Source organism: Numenius arquata, chromosome 2, assembly GCF_964106895.1.
Source record: "Numenius arquata chromosome 2, bNumArq3.hap1.1, whole genome shotgun sequence".
NCBI classification, from domain to species: Eukaryota; Metazoa; Chordata; class Aves; order Charadriiformes; family Scolopacidae; genus Numenius; species Numenius arquata.
The window spans coordinates 3,375,913-3,394,311 of NC_133577.1; the positions used below are offsets into that span (position 1 = coordinate 3,375,913).

Genomic DNA, 18,399 nt, shown 5'->3' on the forward strand with positions numbered 1-18,399 from the left:
GTGATGGGAAGATGTGAACTGTGCCTTCTCACCAGCAGTAACTGGTTTTAAGTAGAAATCTAAACCACCTCATTCCTACAGTAAATGAATTTGCCGGGCAGCACTACCCAGCATTATCAGGAAGGAGCAAAAGACAAGGCTTATTTCATGTGTGTTGGTGTTAGATGACCAGAAAGACGAAGAGAAGATGGGAGGAAGGAGCTGCCATATGACACCAGGTCACTCGGTGACCTCCTTACTGGATGCAAACAGCTCCAGCTCATGGCAGGGGGGTTGGAACAAGATGATCTTTAAGGTCCCTTCCAACCCAAACCATTCTATGATTCTATGAACAGCATCCAGCACATCCAGGGGTGTTGCTCAGAACTGGCAAGCGGAGTATTTTGAGGTTTCTGTTCCAAGTTTTGGTTCAACAGAGAGATTTCAAAGAAATGATGATTCGCATTGAGCTCTGACCAAGAAGCGGTGGCAGGTTTTGTTTCAGGGTTGGCTCTTTTTGCTCAGCCTCTATGATTCTGTGCTGCCACGTGCCAAGCAATGTGCAGCAATGGCATAAAGGCAACAAACCCAAAGAACACAAATAGGGGCGAAAAAAAAGTATAAGTGGGGTAAAAGAGCAGACTTGCATAAGTCAGCAAAGTAGCTGTGTATCAGAGACAAAGCATTATTGAGTTTTTTTGTCTAGAGCTGCCATGAATCACATTTTTCACCATTTTATTTAAAATGTGCAATGCTATATTAATAAGAATGTATCCTCTGCCCCACAATACAGATTTTCTGAGGGCCAGAAAAATGAAAATCCAGAAAACAGAGAAAGGAACACAACTGCTCTTTTGTGCTAATAAAAGATTAGTAATCCTATGACATAGAAATAGATACTTCTCAATATATGGCAGCAATAAAATAATACTGCTGCATTATTAGGAAACAAAGCACATTTGATAAGAAGTCTGTGCAACTGGAAATAGGAAATACAGTTGGGATTGTTGTAGCAGAGGATGCTGTATCTCACTTGGACCTAAGATGAATAGTGCACAGGTTCAGTTATGGTAATATCATGGGGAGGCTGGTGGTTGTGGGTCTTGTTTCGGATGATCCTTTTCATACCACCGTCCAAAAAGTGTCACAGTGATGACTGGTTTCGTTGGTCTCGTCTTACTCATCAAGCGCCCATCATTCAATACCTGATTGAAGAAGGTAAGAGAAGGAAATGATGAGAGGAGTACTCATACCAACAGGCTGAGAGCTCAGAAAGATGTGACGTAACAGGAAGAAAGCACATCATCAGACCTTATCTCTTACTGAAACCAGTGACTTCATTATTTAATTGGTCTACTCACTATGAGCAAGTTCACTTTGGCTGTTTAGACAGTTTATTCCATTACTATCCCGCAGAGAACCCAGCATGACACCGCTCCCGGGTGCCCCGTTACCTCAAACTCCCCGGGGGCCAGCTGCACCCCGCTGTACAAGACCTCGGGAAAGACGTAGTTGGTGCCAAACGTGCCGCTGAGGGAGAACATCTCAAACTTGGTCCGAGCCGTCTCCACCGGCTGCCCGCACGTTTTCAGGTCTGGGCTCTTGCACTTGAGCAGTGTGCATATCTGCGGGGAGGAGACAACACCACGTTTAGCAAGACGGAAACACTCTGGTAGGAAAGGCTTGTGTTATCCAAGCGAGCATGTGTCGGAGCAGATGAGCGTCACAGGATCTCTTTCGTAATCTTTAAGCAACTCCTTTTCAGTTGTAGTTTATTTTTTTACCCCTTGACCTGATTGGGGGTATTCCAGACCTGCATTGCCTCAGTAGTTAGAAACAACCTGTTTCTGACGTATTCTGAAATAACTGACTTTCTGCCAGTGATGGCTTTTGTCAGTGCTAGGTTGACAGTTGGACTCGATGATCTGAAAGGTTCCTTCCAAACTTGGTGATTCTATGGTTTCATCCCCAGAGGTGAATACTGTTGCTTCCACTAATTCTTCCAATTGCCAGTTGGCAATCTTGTCTGAAGATTCCTTTCCCATGTTTCAGTAAGATGAGTTTGGGAATGGAAATTTTAGGCAAATGAAACAAAGTACTACTCATGGGTACGTTGTGCAACTGTACACACGGGTCTTCTTACTGATATTTGTACACGTTGCTAATGACAATTCATTAGATGGCTTGGTAGTCCATGAGAACTCTGAACTTGATGTTCTCCACTCAGCTCCTGGCGAATATATATCAAGGTGATGAAGTCGCAAAATCACAGAATCACAAAATTGTATAGGGTTGGAAGGGACCTCTGGAGATCATCTAGTCCAACCCCCCGGCCAAAGCAGGTCCACCCAGAGCAGGTTGCACAGGAACGTGTCCAGGCGGGTTTGGAATGTCTCCAGAGACGGAGACTCCACCACCTCTCTGGGCAGCCTGTTCCAGGGCTCTGCCACCCTCACAGGAAAGAAGTTCCTCCTCATGTTTAGATGGAATTTCTTATGTTCAAGTTTGTGCCCGTTCCCTCTTGTCCTGTCACTGGGCACCACTGAAAAAAGACTGGCCCCATCCTCCTGACACCCACCCTTTATATATTTATAGGTGTTGATCAGATCCCCCCTCAGTCTTCTCTTCTCCAGACTAAAAAGACCCAAGTCCCTCAGCCTTTCCTCATCAGAGAGATGTTCTAGGCCCCTCATCATTTTTGTAGCCCTGAAGTCAGCATCCTCTCTTACAGTTTTGTGTCTGTAGTTGCAGCACACAGAGGAAATCAGGAATGGTGATGTTTTGTCCATAGAATTAATTCTCCAGGTCACAGCTGAAAAATGTTTATGTACACCATAAAGAAATAAGAAATAGTGCTAGCACTCCCATGAAAATTCAAAGGATTTTGGCCGGCTTTGCTGACAGGTGATGGAGGAGTTTGTCTATTTGTGGCAGATACCGTGGGACAAAAGAAGTGTATTTGCAAACATCAGAAGTATTGCTCATCAGCAAATATGTTTTCATGCTGAAATGCAAATAAGCAGAGAAATAAAGTATCAGATTACCTCAGTATGTTCTGAAACAAAAAAATACTGAGGGGAAAAATGAAGAGCAGAAATTCCTGTCTTCTTTAGAAAATTCAGTGCTGGTAGGGGCCATCTGGCACAATCCCTGAAGTAAATTTTCCAAGCAAGCTCACTGAGTTCATTCAAGCTCCCTCCTTAACTGTATTAGACGAGCTGTTTGCTGGCCAAGACCTCCGCTCATATACTGGAACCTGTACCAGCTGGCATGCAAAGGCCGTGTTGACAGACAGAAGTAACTAACTAAAAAAAGAATAATCTGCTGGCACAATAACTTAATTATGAGGCAAGGAAGGTTTTCTAATGTGGCTTTAAGCAAATTCAACCAGGATGAAACTCACTGTCTTCCCAAATGTTTGATTAAAAGATAGGAAGAGTAGACATTTCCAGTAAAAGTCGTAGGCCATTTCAGTAAACTTCATTACTATAATTTGAGTAATGACAAAAAATTAGCATCTCTGTGAATCTAAATTACCAGAGCATCTCATAAACATAGAAACAACTGATTTTTTAACAGCAACCTTTTGATGAAGATTACAGAGGAGATTCGGAACACTTACTGGAGAGAGATAGTCACAAAAGAGAACCTAAATTTAGCCAATACTGCATGCTTAAAATAATAGTGAGAGCACTCTGGGAACTTAAAAGAGGTGTAGAGGCCTCTCCACTGCATTTGTTGGATTTAAAGGTAAGCAGGCTTGGATATTTTAGCAACTACTTCCCATTGCTGACAAACAGGATATCAGTGCTCTGGTATAAAAGAAAGTCATCGTCTTTTTCCCCCCACAAGAGCTTTGCTAAAATAAGTAGTCCATGTGTCCCCCCCACCAAGAACCATTACCTGCAGATAATACTGGCCTTCAACGACATGAAGCCCATCAAAAGCACCCAGCACGTAAGCTTCGTCTTCTCCTTTCCCTGCCATCTTGTAGCTCAAGTGACAGCAGAGGTCCTTCTGGCAAACAGTGACATTCCCCTCAGGCTTAGGGAGCTCCGTGAAAGTGAACCGGTCATAGAAGATGACTCCTTCGAAATCATGGTCATTTGGTGAGGGTCTTGGGCCACTCCAAGCATACGAGCTCCAGTTGACAGCAGGCGGGGAGGCAGGAGAAAGGCGAGGGTGCGAGTTGAGTTCAGCAATGAGGAGGCGACCATCCTCAGTTTCCATATTGTAGTAGTATGTTCTGGCTCCGTCTGGTGCGTAAATACCGCTCCCTGAGGACAGCACAACAGTCAGGCCAAAAAGAACAGAAAATTTCATATTGTCCTTTAATTGTCCCTGCAGTGAGCTTATCCCCTATTTTATAAATATTACAGAAATTTCAGTCTCATCCAAAGGTGACCATTAGCAACTCAGTACACAGAGCTCATGCTTTGGCAAAGAATAACATTTATTTCTCTGGGTGAGCTCTGCCCAGTGTAGCCAAAGAGAGAGGATGTTACGTTATGGTTGTATTTACGGCCTCCCCAGTTCTCTTTTCTCCTGCATGCAACAGAGTTGCTTGAGAATTCCTTTATTCTTCGCTAATTCATATAAAAAAGACCATCTACCAATTGAGACCATCCAAAATGCAGAATTCTTAGCAGCGTTACTGCAACAGGTCTGAAAATTTCTTTTCAACGCTTTTCCACAACTGTGTTAAATACAGCTACGACTAAGTCTTTTGTTTGGCCAGAATAAATGGAGCCACGTGTGGGGTTTACAAGTATATTCATTATTTGGCATTCAATTGTAGACTTACAGGCGGAGAGGAAAAGAACCTAAATTTCAGAAGTTTCTACTCAGACAGAAGGGGCAGTAATTTGCTACTTCTTTAGAGGCAGTAAAAGAAAGAAAGAAAAATCCTAAGAAGCCAGGGAGAAGAAAAGAAAACACCACGAGTTTTGCTGTGCTTTGTAGGGCATCAGTAGAAATGGGGGTTGTCAGCTTTAAAATTTGGTGACTGGACTCTTCACCTTCCAAAGAAATACATGGTATCCCTCTGCAAAATTCACCTTGCAGAACAGGGAATAAATATTAATGGATATAAAGATTTCTCAGGCAGAGTGAGAACGAATTACCTGTCATAGACAAGCTGGTACGGTGTGTATTGGCAGCCAGGAAGTTGACGCCCATGCCCATGGCCCAGGCAGAGTGAAACTCAACCGCCGTCAGGAAGGGCAGGACGTTCATCCAAGCCGTCGGGAAGAGCACGGTGTCCACCTGCAGCTCGCTCACCAGGACCACGGCAGGCTCACGGAAAAGGACGTCGAAGCACGTGAAAATGCCAAACTTCCCAAAGGGCGTCTCAAAGGTGATGGCTTCCGGCTCTTTCGGGTAATTAAACTGAGTTTCTGACATAAAGAGATTATACTGTAGGGGAAGTTGAAAAGAGAAACCAGTTGAAGGCACCTACTGCAACATCCTGGAGTCATTCCCTAAAATTTTTTCAGAATGACAAGAGATTATTTTTAACTTGTATTTGAAGCCTTCACATCTAGGACGTCAGGCTAAAATTGTACAGTCACCATAGTGCCCAAAAGGTGGATATGGCGAGACACATCTAGCTGGGAAGCAAACAACTATCTATCTGCAGCTCTGTTGCTGTTAACCACCCTCAACCCCCATAAGAATAACCCCTCCAGTCTTCCTGCCTAGTTTATCATTCTGGTGACCTGAAAGAGATGCAGAAGAGAAATAATAATAATGAGGAGGAGCAGGGAGGGTCTGGTGCCAAGAGAGAGGACTGGTGACCTTTGTGTGGAGAGGCACAGAAGGACTGGAAACACCCAGCACCAGCAGGAGGTGTGAGAGAGTCCAGGGAAATTGCAGAGTGGAAAAGAAAATAAAGGTGATGGGGGAAAGGCAGATCTCAGAAAAATCCAAGTTTGTGACATTTTCAGCTTTCCAATGTTTTCCTTCTGTTTTTGCATTCATGTTTACTAAGAGAGTCCTTTAATCTCCAGGCGGCCTGGACAGTATACACGTGCCCTTAAGCCAGAAAAGAGGTCCAGCTTTAATTTGACCTTCAACTCAGCTCCTAGGCCATGCCAGGCTGGCACATGGAGGACCATCCTCCACAGTGTCAGTGTCCCCTTCACCCAGTTTGCTCAAAAAGAAATCTCTTGGCATTGTTTCTGAAGAACCAGGTGAAATACTGGGCCCAAAGTGCATTAAATAAACAACTGACTTCAAGTCCAACCACATCTGCACGATATCTGCATGTGACCCTCAAACACCTTTGATGAACCTTGCAGGTAGGCACATGAAACTGAGAGAAGACACTTTCACTGGGTGTCTCAATGACCCCATCTCTTTTTAGGTCCATTGTTTTGTCCAGATAATTCCTGTTCTGCAAAAACTGTGCTGAAACATCATCAGAAAAACAAACGATAGGAAAGGGCCTGTCTTGTTTAAATCAGACTACTTTTGGAGGACGAGATGCAGATGAACATTTTTAAATCCTGGAACGTGAAGGGGTAGTCTGGTGAAAACCTGGCACTGAAAACTAAAGCTGCTCAGGCAGCAGAATTTCCAGTAATAGGGAGTTAATGAACTAAGGAAGTCAACTAAAACCATATGCCGCTAAATTGGACCTGAGCAATCATTTCTCCTTCTAGTCTGTTTTGAGAAACATGACAGCGAACGCAAATTTGGAGTCAACACTTCACAGCAAGAGAGAGATTCTTTCAAATTATAAGCAGAAGCAAAAAGTCTGCCTTGGGACTATGACTGGTATTTAATTCTCTTGCCAGATACAGAAAATTTTGGAAGAAGTGGGAAAAAAACTCCTAACTTTCCAAGGCCACTTTACCTTGTGGTAACGAGCCACCAGTTTCCCCTCTGGGTCGAAGACGACGTCGGTGTTGTACTGGTAGCGACCGTCACTGGGGCAGCTGGGATCACTGGAGTTACACGGCTTCTTGTCCCCCATGTTTGCCGCCACATAGATGGAGTTATTCCTGGCCATGCAGCTGAGTCGCTCCTGCACTGGAGCTGGACCAAATCTGAGGTATTGTAGGGAAAAAAAAAAAAAAAACAACCAAACTAATAAAAACTGTGCTGTCAGTGGTGAAGGCAGGACGGGCAGATACAAGAGTGGTGGCTGCAGAAATCCCTCAGGTTGCTTCCTGCACCTTGGGGCAGGTCCTGGAGCCTTCCCATTGGCATCCAGAAGGACATGCCACCCCCGGGCTGCCTGTGAATACCCCTTGGTGCTGACCCCAACCTCCTTTCAGGGAGTTGTAGAGAGTGATAAGGTCTCCCCTCAGCCTCCTTTTCTCCAGGCTGAACACCCCCAGCTCCCTCAGCCTCTCCTCACAAGACTTGTGCTCCAGACCCCTCACCAGCTCCGTTGCCCTTCTCTGGACCCGCTCCAGCCCCTCAATGTCTTTTTTGTGGTAAGGGGCCCAAAACTGGACACAGCACTCGAGGTGGGGCCTCACCAGTGCCTAGTACAGGGTGGGGGATCACTGCCCCAGTCCTGCTGGCCACACTGTTCCTGATACAGGCCAGGATGCTGTTGGCCTTCTGGGCCACCTGGGCACACTGCTGGCTTGTAGTCAGCCAGCTGGGGACCAACATCCCCAGGTCCTTTTCTGCTGGGCAGCTCCAGCACTTGACTTTGTTGAGCTTCATACCGTTGGCCTCGACCCACCAATCCATGCATTAACAGCAGTGGGATATTCCCTTCAAGATGTGACAGGCCACGTGCCGTAAACTGGCAGCACCTGTACAAGGGCAGAAGAGAGCAGACATTGCCCTCTGTAAGGTCTGCATTTGGTTTGGCAAGGTGGGCATGAGCTTTGGCAAGCTCATTGCTGCTGTCCTGTGAAAGGTCCAAGGTACAGGGGGACCATCATGCAAGATACATAGGTAGCACCAAGGAATAGGGCAGGTCAGGCTGTGATGGCATTATATTCCCACAAGGCACTAATGAAAAGCCCGATTTAGGACAGTGAGGAGACACACAGATCACCTTCACAACAACTAAGCGTGCGAAGAACTGGAACAAAGACCTACATTGACTGAAAGATTCCATATTTAGCTACTTATATCTCAGTAGAAAGTTGAACATCCTGCACTTCTCCCCGTTGTGAATCTTCCGCTCGGGACCATTGAGGAATTACATCCTCACAAATGTAATAACACGCTCTAAGCACCTCATCATTGAAAGCTGCGGTGAAAAAGCCAGACCACAGCTGTAGTTCCATGGCTGAACACTTATCCCATGGCTGTACAGAACTGAAGTCCAGCGCTCGGCTAGAGGTTAGCTTGTCCCTGCTGGAACACGACGTTTGAACGATGGATCGTGTTGTACAGAACAGAGGCTCTAGCAGTTCAGACTTTATCTTATCTTAATTGTGAAAAACTAAAAGTTTCTGGGTTTGTATCACTCAGAGGTTTGGACTTTGACTACCAACCTCTCCTCTCCTGTTATCAGCTGCTCAGAAACTAGTTCTTGGCTGTCCACAAAAACAGTATGTGCACTTTTCTTTGAACATGGCATTGGTAAAAAAACCCCAAACCAACTAACCAACAAAACAAATAAAAACTAGTGTTAAGAATTTACAAACAGTTCTATTCAAAATAGTGGGAAAAAAATGAAAGCAGAATAAGCATCAGCATATTCTGGCATCAAAGCTTTTCCAAGTGCAAAAAAAGACCTTTCCTCTACATTCAGTAAACCAAATTCTATATATTGATTGAATTTCACTTTAAAGTGTCTAATTCAAAACCCATTTTTTTAACAGGGTTCCCTTGTCAATTAGTCATGGACGTGGTATGTATTTTACCACGTACTTTACCTTCATATGCAATTTTAACTTAACTTACCCTCTTGCCAAAAGCATTAGCAGTTCTCAGGCATTTATTGGGAGCAGCTCACGATCCATGAGACACTAGTTTGAAACCACATAAATCATAGAAACATAGAATGGTTTGAGTTGGAAGGGACCTTAAAAGATCACCCAGTTCCAACCCCCTGCCATGGGTAGGGACACCTCCCACCAGACCAGGTTGCTCAAAGCCCCATCCAGCCTGGACTTGAACCCCTCCAGGGATGGGGCAGCCACAGCTTCTCTGGGCAACCTGTTCCAGTGTCTCACCACCCTCATAGTGAAAAATCACTGCAGAAGGAATCACCTTGTGGGGTCGGTGCAGGGAATCCAGTTCACCGCCGGATCAGGGATATCCTCCAGGTAGGGGTAAATGGCTTCTCTGGTGAAACGCCATCCGTAAATGCCATCTTCAGGAGTCACAATGATGTGGGCGCCCTGACACAACAGGCTCCGTTAGGAATTCACCCATCAACAGACAACCAGGAGGGTCAGCAGGAGCAGAAAATTAACAAGGCTTCCCATACACCTAGTACCTGCTGGGCGGCTTCCTTGATGGCCTCTTCCAAGACATCCATGTTTTTGTTCATCAGGGCCAAAGCATCATCAGAAGAAACAGGCTTATAGGTGGCATCTGGCAGGATGACGGCGTGCTCGTAGACGGCTGCAATGAAGGTGTCGGTGGCCAGGGCCTGAAGGACCGTGAGGGCGAACACCGCAGCAGGCAGGAGAGGCTGGGAAGGGAGCATGGCTGGTGCCTCGCAGCTCCCGGAATGGTCTGAGTTACGGACAAACAGTGCAAAAGGAGCCTATATAGAAAGGAAAAGAGGGACAAAGTTTAACTTTGAATGAGGGAGGAAGCGCTGGTCTGTTAAAGCATTACCTTGGCATCAAGTGTTGCTGTTGACATACGGGAAGGTGTAACAGCATACAGTAAGGATGTCGCAACTCAACCACATTAAAACACTGAGCAATGCCAAGACTCATTGTGCCAACATCAAAGTAAGTCATTAAACACACGGCCAGGAAGAACAGTCTGATTTTTGTTGTTACACTTTTCTCTGTCGTTGATTGCAATACACTTTTGCTATCTGTGTTGGCTCAACTCTGATGCCCAGGTGAAACGTGGATGTATCACCCCTGGAGCTAAATCTTCTGTGAAGTTTGAGTGGCAAAACTGAGGGTCTTGTTCTAGTGTTTTCATATTTCCCGATTCCTGTGCTATGTGCCAGTATGTGCAGCTTGCTTCCCCTGAGTTTCTTTCGACTGAAGTCATTACATTAGCATCCCACTGTACTTAGATGTTACATACTTAAAATGCCAGCAACAGTACTGTCCCTTGCATTTATCCCAGTGGCTCTGCCAGCCACTTCTGTTTAGCTGTACATCACTTTCCAACAGCCTTCCACCAGAAAATACGCATCTGGAAGGAATGTCTCCCTCCGGAATCAGGCAGGTAAGCCACCAGCCGGATCATTAACAGAGTTCCTCATTGCCTGGCTGCTGCTAGCCTGAAGCAGAGGGCTCGTTCCCCAGGTGCAGTGGCATCCCTGCTCCTCTGCTTACCTCTCCTGTCCCCAGGAACATGCTATGTATGGAGAGGCTTTCATTTTTAATCTTCAATTCAGTTCAAATGCATCTACGTACATTACTAGATACAGCATGCTCATTCGGGAGCCTTAAATACGAGCCTTGAAAAGGCTGCAGCAGAGATTTCAGTGATAATCGAAAGCTCAGAAGCTTTCCCCACCCTCCCCGCTTCTCTTACCAAATGAAATACGGCTGACGTCACATTAACCACAGTCAGACATGGATCCGAAGGAGGAAGCAGTAAACGCTGCCTTGTTTGGCAACAGCTCAATGTTTATCGGTCAGCCCGGAAAGGTGACTACCCAGCAGGGCTGAGCAGAAAAAGTCCCAAGTGCGGGGCCAGGGCAGTGCCCCCAAAAAGTTCAAATCCCACTGCCAGGACAGGGGGGGTTCTGTAGTACGGTGGGACGGAGACATCCCTGTCTGCCTCTGGACCAGCGGGCACCACCGCCTGCTGTCTGCAGAGCTGGGAGCTCGCCCAGGAACAAGAAACTAACTCCAATTAAATAAACCAACCCACTGAAAACTTAAGGAAACTACAGCAGTCCGGGCTATACGTGGCTGCAGGAAACGTAAGAGGAAATTTATCCTAAGACCTCCCTCTACTTTTCATGTCTCCACCCTCCCAGGCCACCCTCTACTGCATTCTCCCCCATCTCTGCTACTGCGTGAGGAGGACGGCAGTTACCGGGGGACTTACTTTTGTGAAACGGGATGTGATTTGCCGTTAGATCAGCGTAGCTGCAGAGGTCGTCCCTCTTCAGACCATGGTCCTGCTCCTTTTCCTGTGTTAAGAGAGACTGGGTTGGTGCCTGCTCCTTGTAGGGAGGGTTAATCCTGCTGTGGAGAAGCCTGTGGGAAGGGTGACACCCACGCAATCACTGCAGAGCAGTGAGGACAGGCGGGCAGGGGTGAGGAAATCAGAAGCCACTCGATTTTTAGCAACAGGAGGTAGTTATGTTGCTTTAGCTGTAACCAGACACCGTGTCCCGGGGCGCAGATATACATGGAGAGATACAGCACTTTTTCCCCACAAAAAAGTCGACCGTTTTCCATTACTTCTATTATATGAATTTTAGAGGGTTACAATTTAATACATTCACGGACTAAAAACTTGGTTTTCACTCTTCACTTTGTTTAAAAACAATGTATTTTGCACCCTGCAAGTCTGGTCTTTTACGTCGTTTGTCAGATTAAATCATAGAATGGTTTGGGTTGGAAGGGACCTTAAAGACCATCCAGTTCCCACCCCCTGCCCTGGACAGGGACACCTCCCACCAGACCAGGTTGCTCAAAGCCCCATCCAGCCTGGCCTTGAACCCCTCCAGGGATGGGGCAGCCACAGCTTCTCTGGGCAACCTGTTCCAGTGTCTCACCACCCTCACAGCAAAGAATTTCTTCCTAAAATCTCATCTAAATCTCCCCTCTTTTTCAGTTTAAAACCATTCCCCCTCATCCTATGGCTCCACTCCCTGATCAAGAGTCCCTCCCCACACAAACAATGTTTTTACTTCAAAACAAACCTGCAGCACAACCAACAGAATTAACCGCACGTAGAAACCTTCGCTGTGCCACGCTAAGTCATCCCGTCCCCTTGCTTTGAAAGCACAGTCTGCAGGGTCTACACCCCAACACGCTGTGCTGTTGTGTTCAAGCTGTTCACTAGCCTTTCCCAACACCCACCGGCACAGTCCTCGCACCAGCAGGAGCAAGCATTTCATGGGAAGACAGATATGCACCTTCAAAATTGCTTATTTTGAGTATTCTTTTACACGGACTAACCCGACTGCTTGAGAAAGGTGACACGGTTATCATTAGTTTCATGGAAGGAAAGGAAGCTTTCCACAGCCAAAAACCAGAAAGATTCAAGTAGATTCATCCAACCGTAAGTCAGGGCACGGCACAACACATCACATCGTGCGCTGGGTTGAATAACTGGTTTGGGAACAACGGTGTTTCGAGGCTTATTTTCTTTTTCAAAGTAAAGGATAAAATTTCAACCAGCCAACAACAGCCTTCAAAGGCTCTGATAATCTCCGGTTTGGAGAAGTGTGTGTTCAGAGATGGGGGCACAACACTGTTGTGGAAACGACTTCTAATCCTCCTCCAAAAATTGCAAAGAATTTAAAATGGGTTGTTATTGGGCCAGAACCCACTGCTTTGGGCGTGAATCCCACATCATTTAAATCAGAGGAATTTATGCCTATAAATACTTAAAGGGTGGGTGTCAGGAGGATGGGGCCAGGCTCTTCTCAGTGGTGCCTAGCGACAGGACAAGAGGGAATGGGCACAAACTTGAACATGGGAAGTTCCACCTAAACATGAGGAGGAGGGTGAGGGTGGCAGAGCCCTGGAACAGGCTGCCCAGAGAGGTGGTGGAGTCTCCGTCTCTGGAGACATTCAAACCTGCCTGGACACGTTCCTGTGCAACCTGCTCTGGGTGACCCTGCTCTGGCAGGGGGTTGGACTGGATGATCTCCAGAGGTCCCTTCCAGCCCCATATCATTCTGTGATTCTGTCCCCATTGTCACAGTCAAGCCTATGACAACCAACGCTATCATACGAAAACACACACAGAACTGCCCAGCAGAGTAATTCATTCTTGCTGCAAAATCAAGTCAACAAATCAATGTGCAACGACTATGCTGACAGCTAAGGCAACTTGCGAATGCCACTGCAATTATGGGTATTAACATTAATTAACATTGATTAACATTAGGATTAATTATGACTAATTAGCATCACAAAAACAAGCAGATGAGATCTTAAAGGATCTGCAGTGAACTCATGGTGAAGCTTGATGTGTGTGTGGAAGGTCCTTCTCATACCACCTCCCAAAGAGCGTTACATCCGTATTTATAAGAGTGTTATGTCCATATTTAGTTTCTTCATTTTATTAGCTAACCACATGTTGGAGAACCCCATCAGCACAACGGCACAACCCACTGAGTAGGAAACAGCTCTCTGTCATTTAATCTGAAAGCAAGCATATGGTACAAGTAAAGTACAGTCTTCTCTAACTAAACACGTGCCAAATTTTATTCTAATGTTTAACGGATTGTTTTGAAACTAAATTAAGCCTTCACTTCTCTCACTTCTACAAGCCCACATCTATGGAACTTGTGCGTAACTTCTATTATCTGCTCAGGGAAAATACACAGTAAAAACAGAGCCTGCAAAGAAAGCTTGACAGGAGTTCTCCACCCCAGTGTTTGCAAAGGACATTTCTCAGAGTTAGGTTTCCACCTAGTGGAGAAAAAAAAGTTTGGGCCTTGACATCAACAAAACGTTGATAAATGCTAAGGTCAGGGTGAGAATACCAAAAATCATAAATATAAAATCTCAGGACTGATCATTTAACAAATAACTCCATTCCATTCAACTTAAGCATTTCTGAGTTCTTACAGATAAAAAGGAAATCAAAATGTGATGTGTAAGACAAAAGAGGGGAGATTTAGATGAGATCTCAGGAAGAAATTCTTTGCTGTGAGGATGGTGAGACACTGGAACAGGTTGCCCAGAGAAGCTGTGGCTGCCCCATCCCTGGAGGGGTCCAAGACCAGGCTGGATGGGGCTTTGAGCAACCTGGTCTGGTGGGAGGTGTCCCTGCCCATGGCACGGGGTTGGAACTCGATGATCTTTAAGGTCCCTTCCAACCCGAACCATTCTGTGATTCTAATATCGCTTTACCCGTCAGATGTAAAGTGGAGTTGTGTGTGTTCACTGAAAGAAAGTTGACACCCATTCCCATGGCCCAGGCAGAGTGAAACTCAACGCTGACAAGAAAAAAAGAGCGTTACCCCAAGCGGTTGGGAACAGAACGGTGTCAACCTGGAATCTGCTTGCCGGGACCACAGCTGGGTCATTAGATAGAGTATGTCCACACAAGTGAAAATGCCAAAGGAGCTAAAGGATGCATTGAAAGTCACCAATTCTGGATCCGTGGGGTAATTAAACTGTTTCTCTGACATAAAAAGGTTGCACTGTTCGTGGAAAGGAAAAAATGGAGAGGAAAAAAAAAGACTAGAAACGAAATTCAACCATTTAAATCAGACTAATATTGACTATAATACTCATTCATTTAAATACAGGTAATGGAGAACATGTTTTGCGAATAAGCTGCATCTTAATTTCAAACAGGAGAATTCCCACCACTGCAAGAGGAGCCAAGGACAAATATTTGTGGTTCTGATTTACACCGGTGAAGGCGATTTGTACTTAGTTAGCAAGAGTTTAGGACATTAATGTTATAATAACCCATGCATCATTTGAGAAGCAGGAAGCCCTCCGTTTTTACTGAGTTTTAATTAATTTCATTAATTGTTATTAATGAAGATATCTTACTTAAGGCAGTGGCTTTCACCTGCCCTCTGACACCTGCTCTGTAATCACTACGTACAAATACATTTAAGCCTGGGAAGCAGCTTCCGCTTCGCATTTTTCATCACCTGAGGATCGTGCACTTCCTGAACATTGTAAAATCCTCTTTACCTTGTGGTAACGAGCCACCAGTTTCCCTTCTGAGTCAAAGACAATGTTGGTGTTGAACCGACAGTGGCCATTGCTTGGGCACCTCGGATCACTGGAATGACAAAGCTTCTTGTCTCCCATGTTCGCCACCACACAGACGGAGTTATTCCTCGTCTTAATCTTTCCAGCACTGGTGAGGGAGCAAACCCGAACAGCAGGGAAAGAAGAAAGGAAATAAAACATCAAAACCAGTCAATCCATTAAAATGCAAACACTAAGTCTACAGATCACAGGGACAATAGGTTTAAATTAGTCATTTCTAATACAAGACTGCTGTTTTCTGTTATTCGACAGGAGGCAGTGGTTTTGTGCTTCAAAGCTTAGTGTGCTGAAACTCTGGCTTCACCTCACATTAGATCCATGAGGAACACAGAGGTTTCCTCACAGTGAAAGCAAATCTTCACACCTCCGAGTCTCCCTTCTGCTGCTGGCACGTGGCACAGTGTCAAAGTTACACCAACACATGGGCTAATCATAGAACCATGGAATCGCCTGGGTTGGAAGGGACCTTTCAAATGATCGAGTCTGACCATCAACCCAACACTGACAAAAACCATCACTAACCCATGTCCCTCAGCACCACATCTGCCCAGCTTTTAAATACCTCCAGGGGTGGTGACTCCACCACTGCCCTAGGCAGCCCATTCCAGTAATAACCCTTTCAGTGTAAAAATGTTTCCTAATATCCAATCTGAACCTCCCCTGGTGCAACTTGAGGCCATTTCCTCTTGTCCCATTGCCTGTTCCTTGGGAGAAGAGACCGACCCCGCCAGCTACACCCTCCTTTCAGGGAGTTGGAGAGAGCGAGAAGGTCTCCCCTCAGCCTCCTTTTCTCCAGGCTGAACACCCCCAGCTCCCTCAGCCACCCCTCATAAGGCTTGTTCTCCAGATCCCTCACCAGCTCCGTTGCCCTTCTCTGGACCCACTCCAGCACCTCAATGTCTTTCTTGTCGAGTGAGTGGCCCAGAACTGGACACAGCAGTCGAGGTGCTGAAGGTTGTGATTCAATTGCTGTGCTGAAACAGCTTAGGATTTGTTTCTTCTATGGTGCGTTTCGTCATCTTTCACCAGCCTCAAAAAGTGTTGCAAATTATTAAGGAAAATAACAGAACACAAAGGCTACCACGTCACGATTCAAAAATATAAATTTGAAATTGTGCAGTATATCCTTTCAGTAGTAGCAGTTATTTTATTCACAAATATTCCTAATATATCTGTTTCTTTAAAATGTTTCTATAACATGCATGGAATGTATTACTGAAATGTAGATTTTGTAAGGTTTGGGTTTTTTTCTTTTAAATAAATCTTGACCTTTATGAGTACATTAAAATCAAAAGAATTAGAGTCAGAAAAAACGACAGGGAAAAATGAGGAAGGAAGTTGTCTGAAGCTATTTATGGCAACTACACAATGTCTACCCTGTCTTCACCTCACAGAGGGTGTTCCAAGACATTTAAAACTATCAACAACCACTCCTAAAGCTATTTCCCACTGGACCATTCCCCCGTGGACAGCAGGGATGATACCTTCCAGGATCGGCACACGGAATTCAGTCCACCTGTGGGTCTGGGATATCCTTGAGACGAGGGTTTATTGTTTCCCTTGTGAAGACCCAGCCATAAATGCCATCTTTGGGAGTCACAATGACATGGGCACCCTGATACCAACACACAGAACCAAAAAACACCATTAAGAAAATAAATAAATGGTCAGTGTTTACCAAAATTAACGTCTCTAACTCTGTGATCATACCTGTCTGGCTGCTTCTTTGATGGCCGCTTCCAAATTGCCCTATTTTTGTCCATCAGCATCAAAGCCTCCTCAGGAGAAACCGGCACTTCAGTATCCTCTGATAAGACCACGTTGTGCTTGTAGATGGCTGCGATGTAAGTGTCCAGGGCACAGGCCTCCAGAGCAGCCACCACCAAAAGCACAGCAGAGGCACGGGCTTTAGGAAGCCCCATGTCTGCAGCCTGGAAGTTGCCCAAAAGGAGGACGGGGATGAGCAAGGACAGGGGAGCTTTAAAAGGGAAAGTCTTGCACAAAACCTGGGAATTCCCCAGAGTGGCAGAAAGCTGACACCAGGGGATGCAATCACCCTGCCCAGGAAGTCTCACAACATCAAAGCCAAGAGAGACATCAGCACTGAGCAGTTCGGCCTCATGCCACCAGCAGAGAAGTCACAGAGAAGTCACCACAGTGCTGCAGCCAAAGAAACCCATCGCCTGCCAGATCTGGGGATGATCCCGGCATAGCATCACTGCAGAATCATAGAATGGTTCGAGTTAGAAAGGACCTTAAAGATCATTGAGTTCCAACCCCCTGCCCTGGGCAGGGACACCTCCCACCAGACCAGGTTGCTCAAAGCCCCATCCAGCCTGGCCTTGAACCCCTCCAGGGATGGGGCAGCCACAGCTTCTCTGGGCAACCTCTGGGCCAGTGTCTCAGCACCCTCACAGGAAAGAATTTCTTTCTAATATCTAATCTAAATCTACTCTCTTTCAGTCCAGAACCATTACACCTTGTCCTATCACTCCACTCCCTGATAAAGAGTCCCTTTATTGCTCCACCCCTTTGATAAAGAGGTGCTCCAGCACCTCAATGTCCTTCTCATAGTGAGGGGCCCAAAACTGAACACAGCACTTGAGGTGGGGGAACATGCTTGTGAGTCGATTCGAACAACAAACCTGCAAACCACGATTCATTATCAGGTTTCTTTTGCCTCTATTGTGCATGTGAAAGAACAAAGAGCAGAGAAGATGTGTTACCAGAAAGCTAGAGGAGTTAGTTAAACCTGTCTAGTTTCTACTGGAAGTCTGGTGAAGTTCACGCCTTGTTGGACAGCTCATTAATTTCCATAACATTTGTGTTCCTTCTGGTATAATAATGGCCACTTCAAGCCCTGACAGCAGAGGTCAGGTTAAGTGAACAAGTCATTCCACAAAGAGAGCTAATTAAGCCTCCTGGCTACAGATCTGCATCTTGTCCACCTTGTGTCTACATCTGGTCCTCTCAGCTCCTTCTCACCTCCCCCACCACTGGCATTGGCAGGGTCAGCACTTGAGAACAGATTGAGATGCACATTCCTGGTTTCAATAAAGTCTAACACCCAATACAAAAGGAAAGGGAACTATTGCCAAGATGGACCCAGGGGAAGCCAACACCCTGGTACCCTGATGCTTCACACTCAACTGGCTACCAGAGCAGATCTTCTTGCTAGTGCCCCACAAAGGGTTCTGGCAGAGAAAGAAGTATTTCTCATGTAAATTCTAGTAGCTACTCTCAAGAGAAACTAGGACTAGGCCATCTTTCTTGTTTATGGAAAAATGGGTACCATGGAGAACCCCTTCTAAGACCCAGTTCTATGGCAAAAGTCCCTTGTTCCCCTTCTCACTTTTTCCAAGCATCTGCTGAAGGCGAG

The 18,399-nt window shown here is 45.7% G+C and overlaps 1 protein-coding gene and 1 pseudogene across 1 annotated transcript; both read right to left on the reverse strand.

Annotated features, from left to right (window-relative positions):
* Positions 1 to 681: 681 nt before the first annotated feature.
* On the reverse strand, positions 682 to 11,402 carry LOC141475935 (pantetheinase-like). The gene is made up of 8 exons (XM_074164514.1): positions 11,149 to 11,402; positions 9,395 to 9,667; positions 9,166 to 9,296; positions 6,836 to 7,028; positions 5,103 to 5,394; positions 3,883 to 4,256; positions 1,434 to 1,604; positions 682 to 1,184 (listed from the first exon to the last, which is right to left on the reverse strand). The coding sequence occupies exons 2-8, from the start codon at positions 9,605 to 9,607 to the stop codon at positions 1,056 to 1,058; spliced, it is 1,503 nt and encodes a 500-aa protein (XP_074020615.1). The 5' UTR covers positions 9,608 to 9,667; positions 11,149 to 11,402; the 3' UTR covers positions 682 to 1,055.
* Positions 11,403 to 13,233: 1,831 nt separating this feature from the next.
* Positions 13,234 to 16,942, reverse strand: LOC141462628 (pantetheinase-like; annotated as a pseudogene).
* Between the last annotated feature and the right edge of the window lie 1,457 nt (positions 16,943 to 18,399).

What these genes read in the sequence shown, in the direction of transcription:
- LOC141475935 (XM_074164514.1), bottom strand. Translation starts at nt 9,607, where the DNA reads ATGCTCCCTTCCCAGCCTCTCCTGCCTGCTGCGGTGTTCGCCCTCACG. An exon ending in TGGTGGCTCGTTACCACAAG is followed by an intron (nt 5,395 to 6,835) that starts GTAAAGTGGCCT and finishes CTTCCCCTACAG; the next exon opens with TATAATCTCTTTATGTCAGA. An exon ending in AAGGCCAGTATTATCTGCAG is followed by an intron (nt 1,605 to 3,882) that starts GTAATGGTTCTT and finishes TCCTCCCCGCAG; the next exon opens with ATATGCACACTGCTCAAGTG.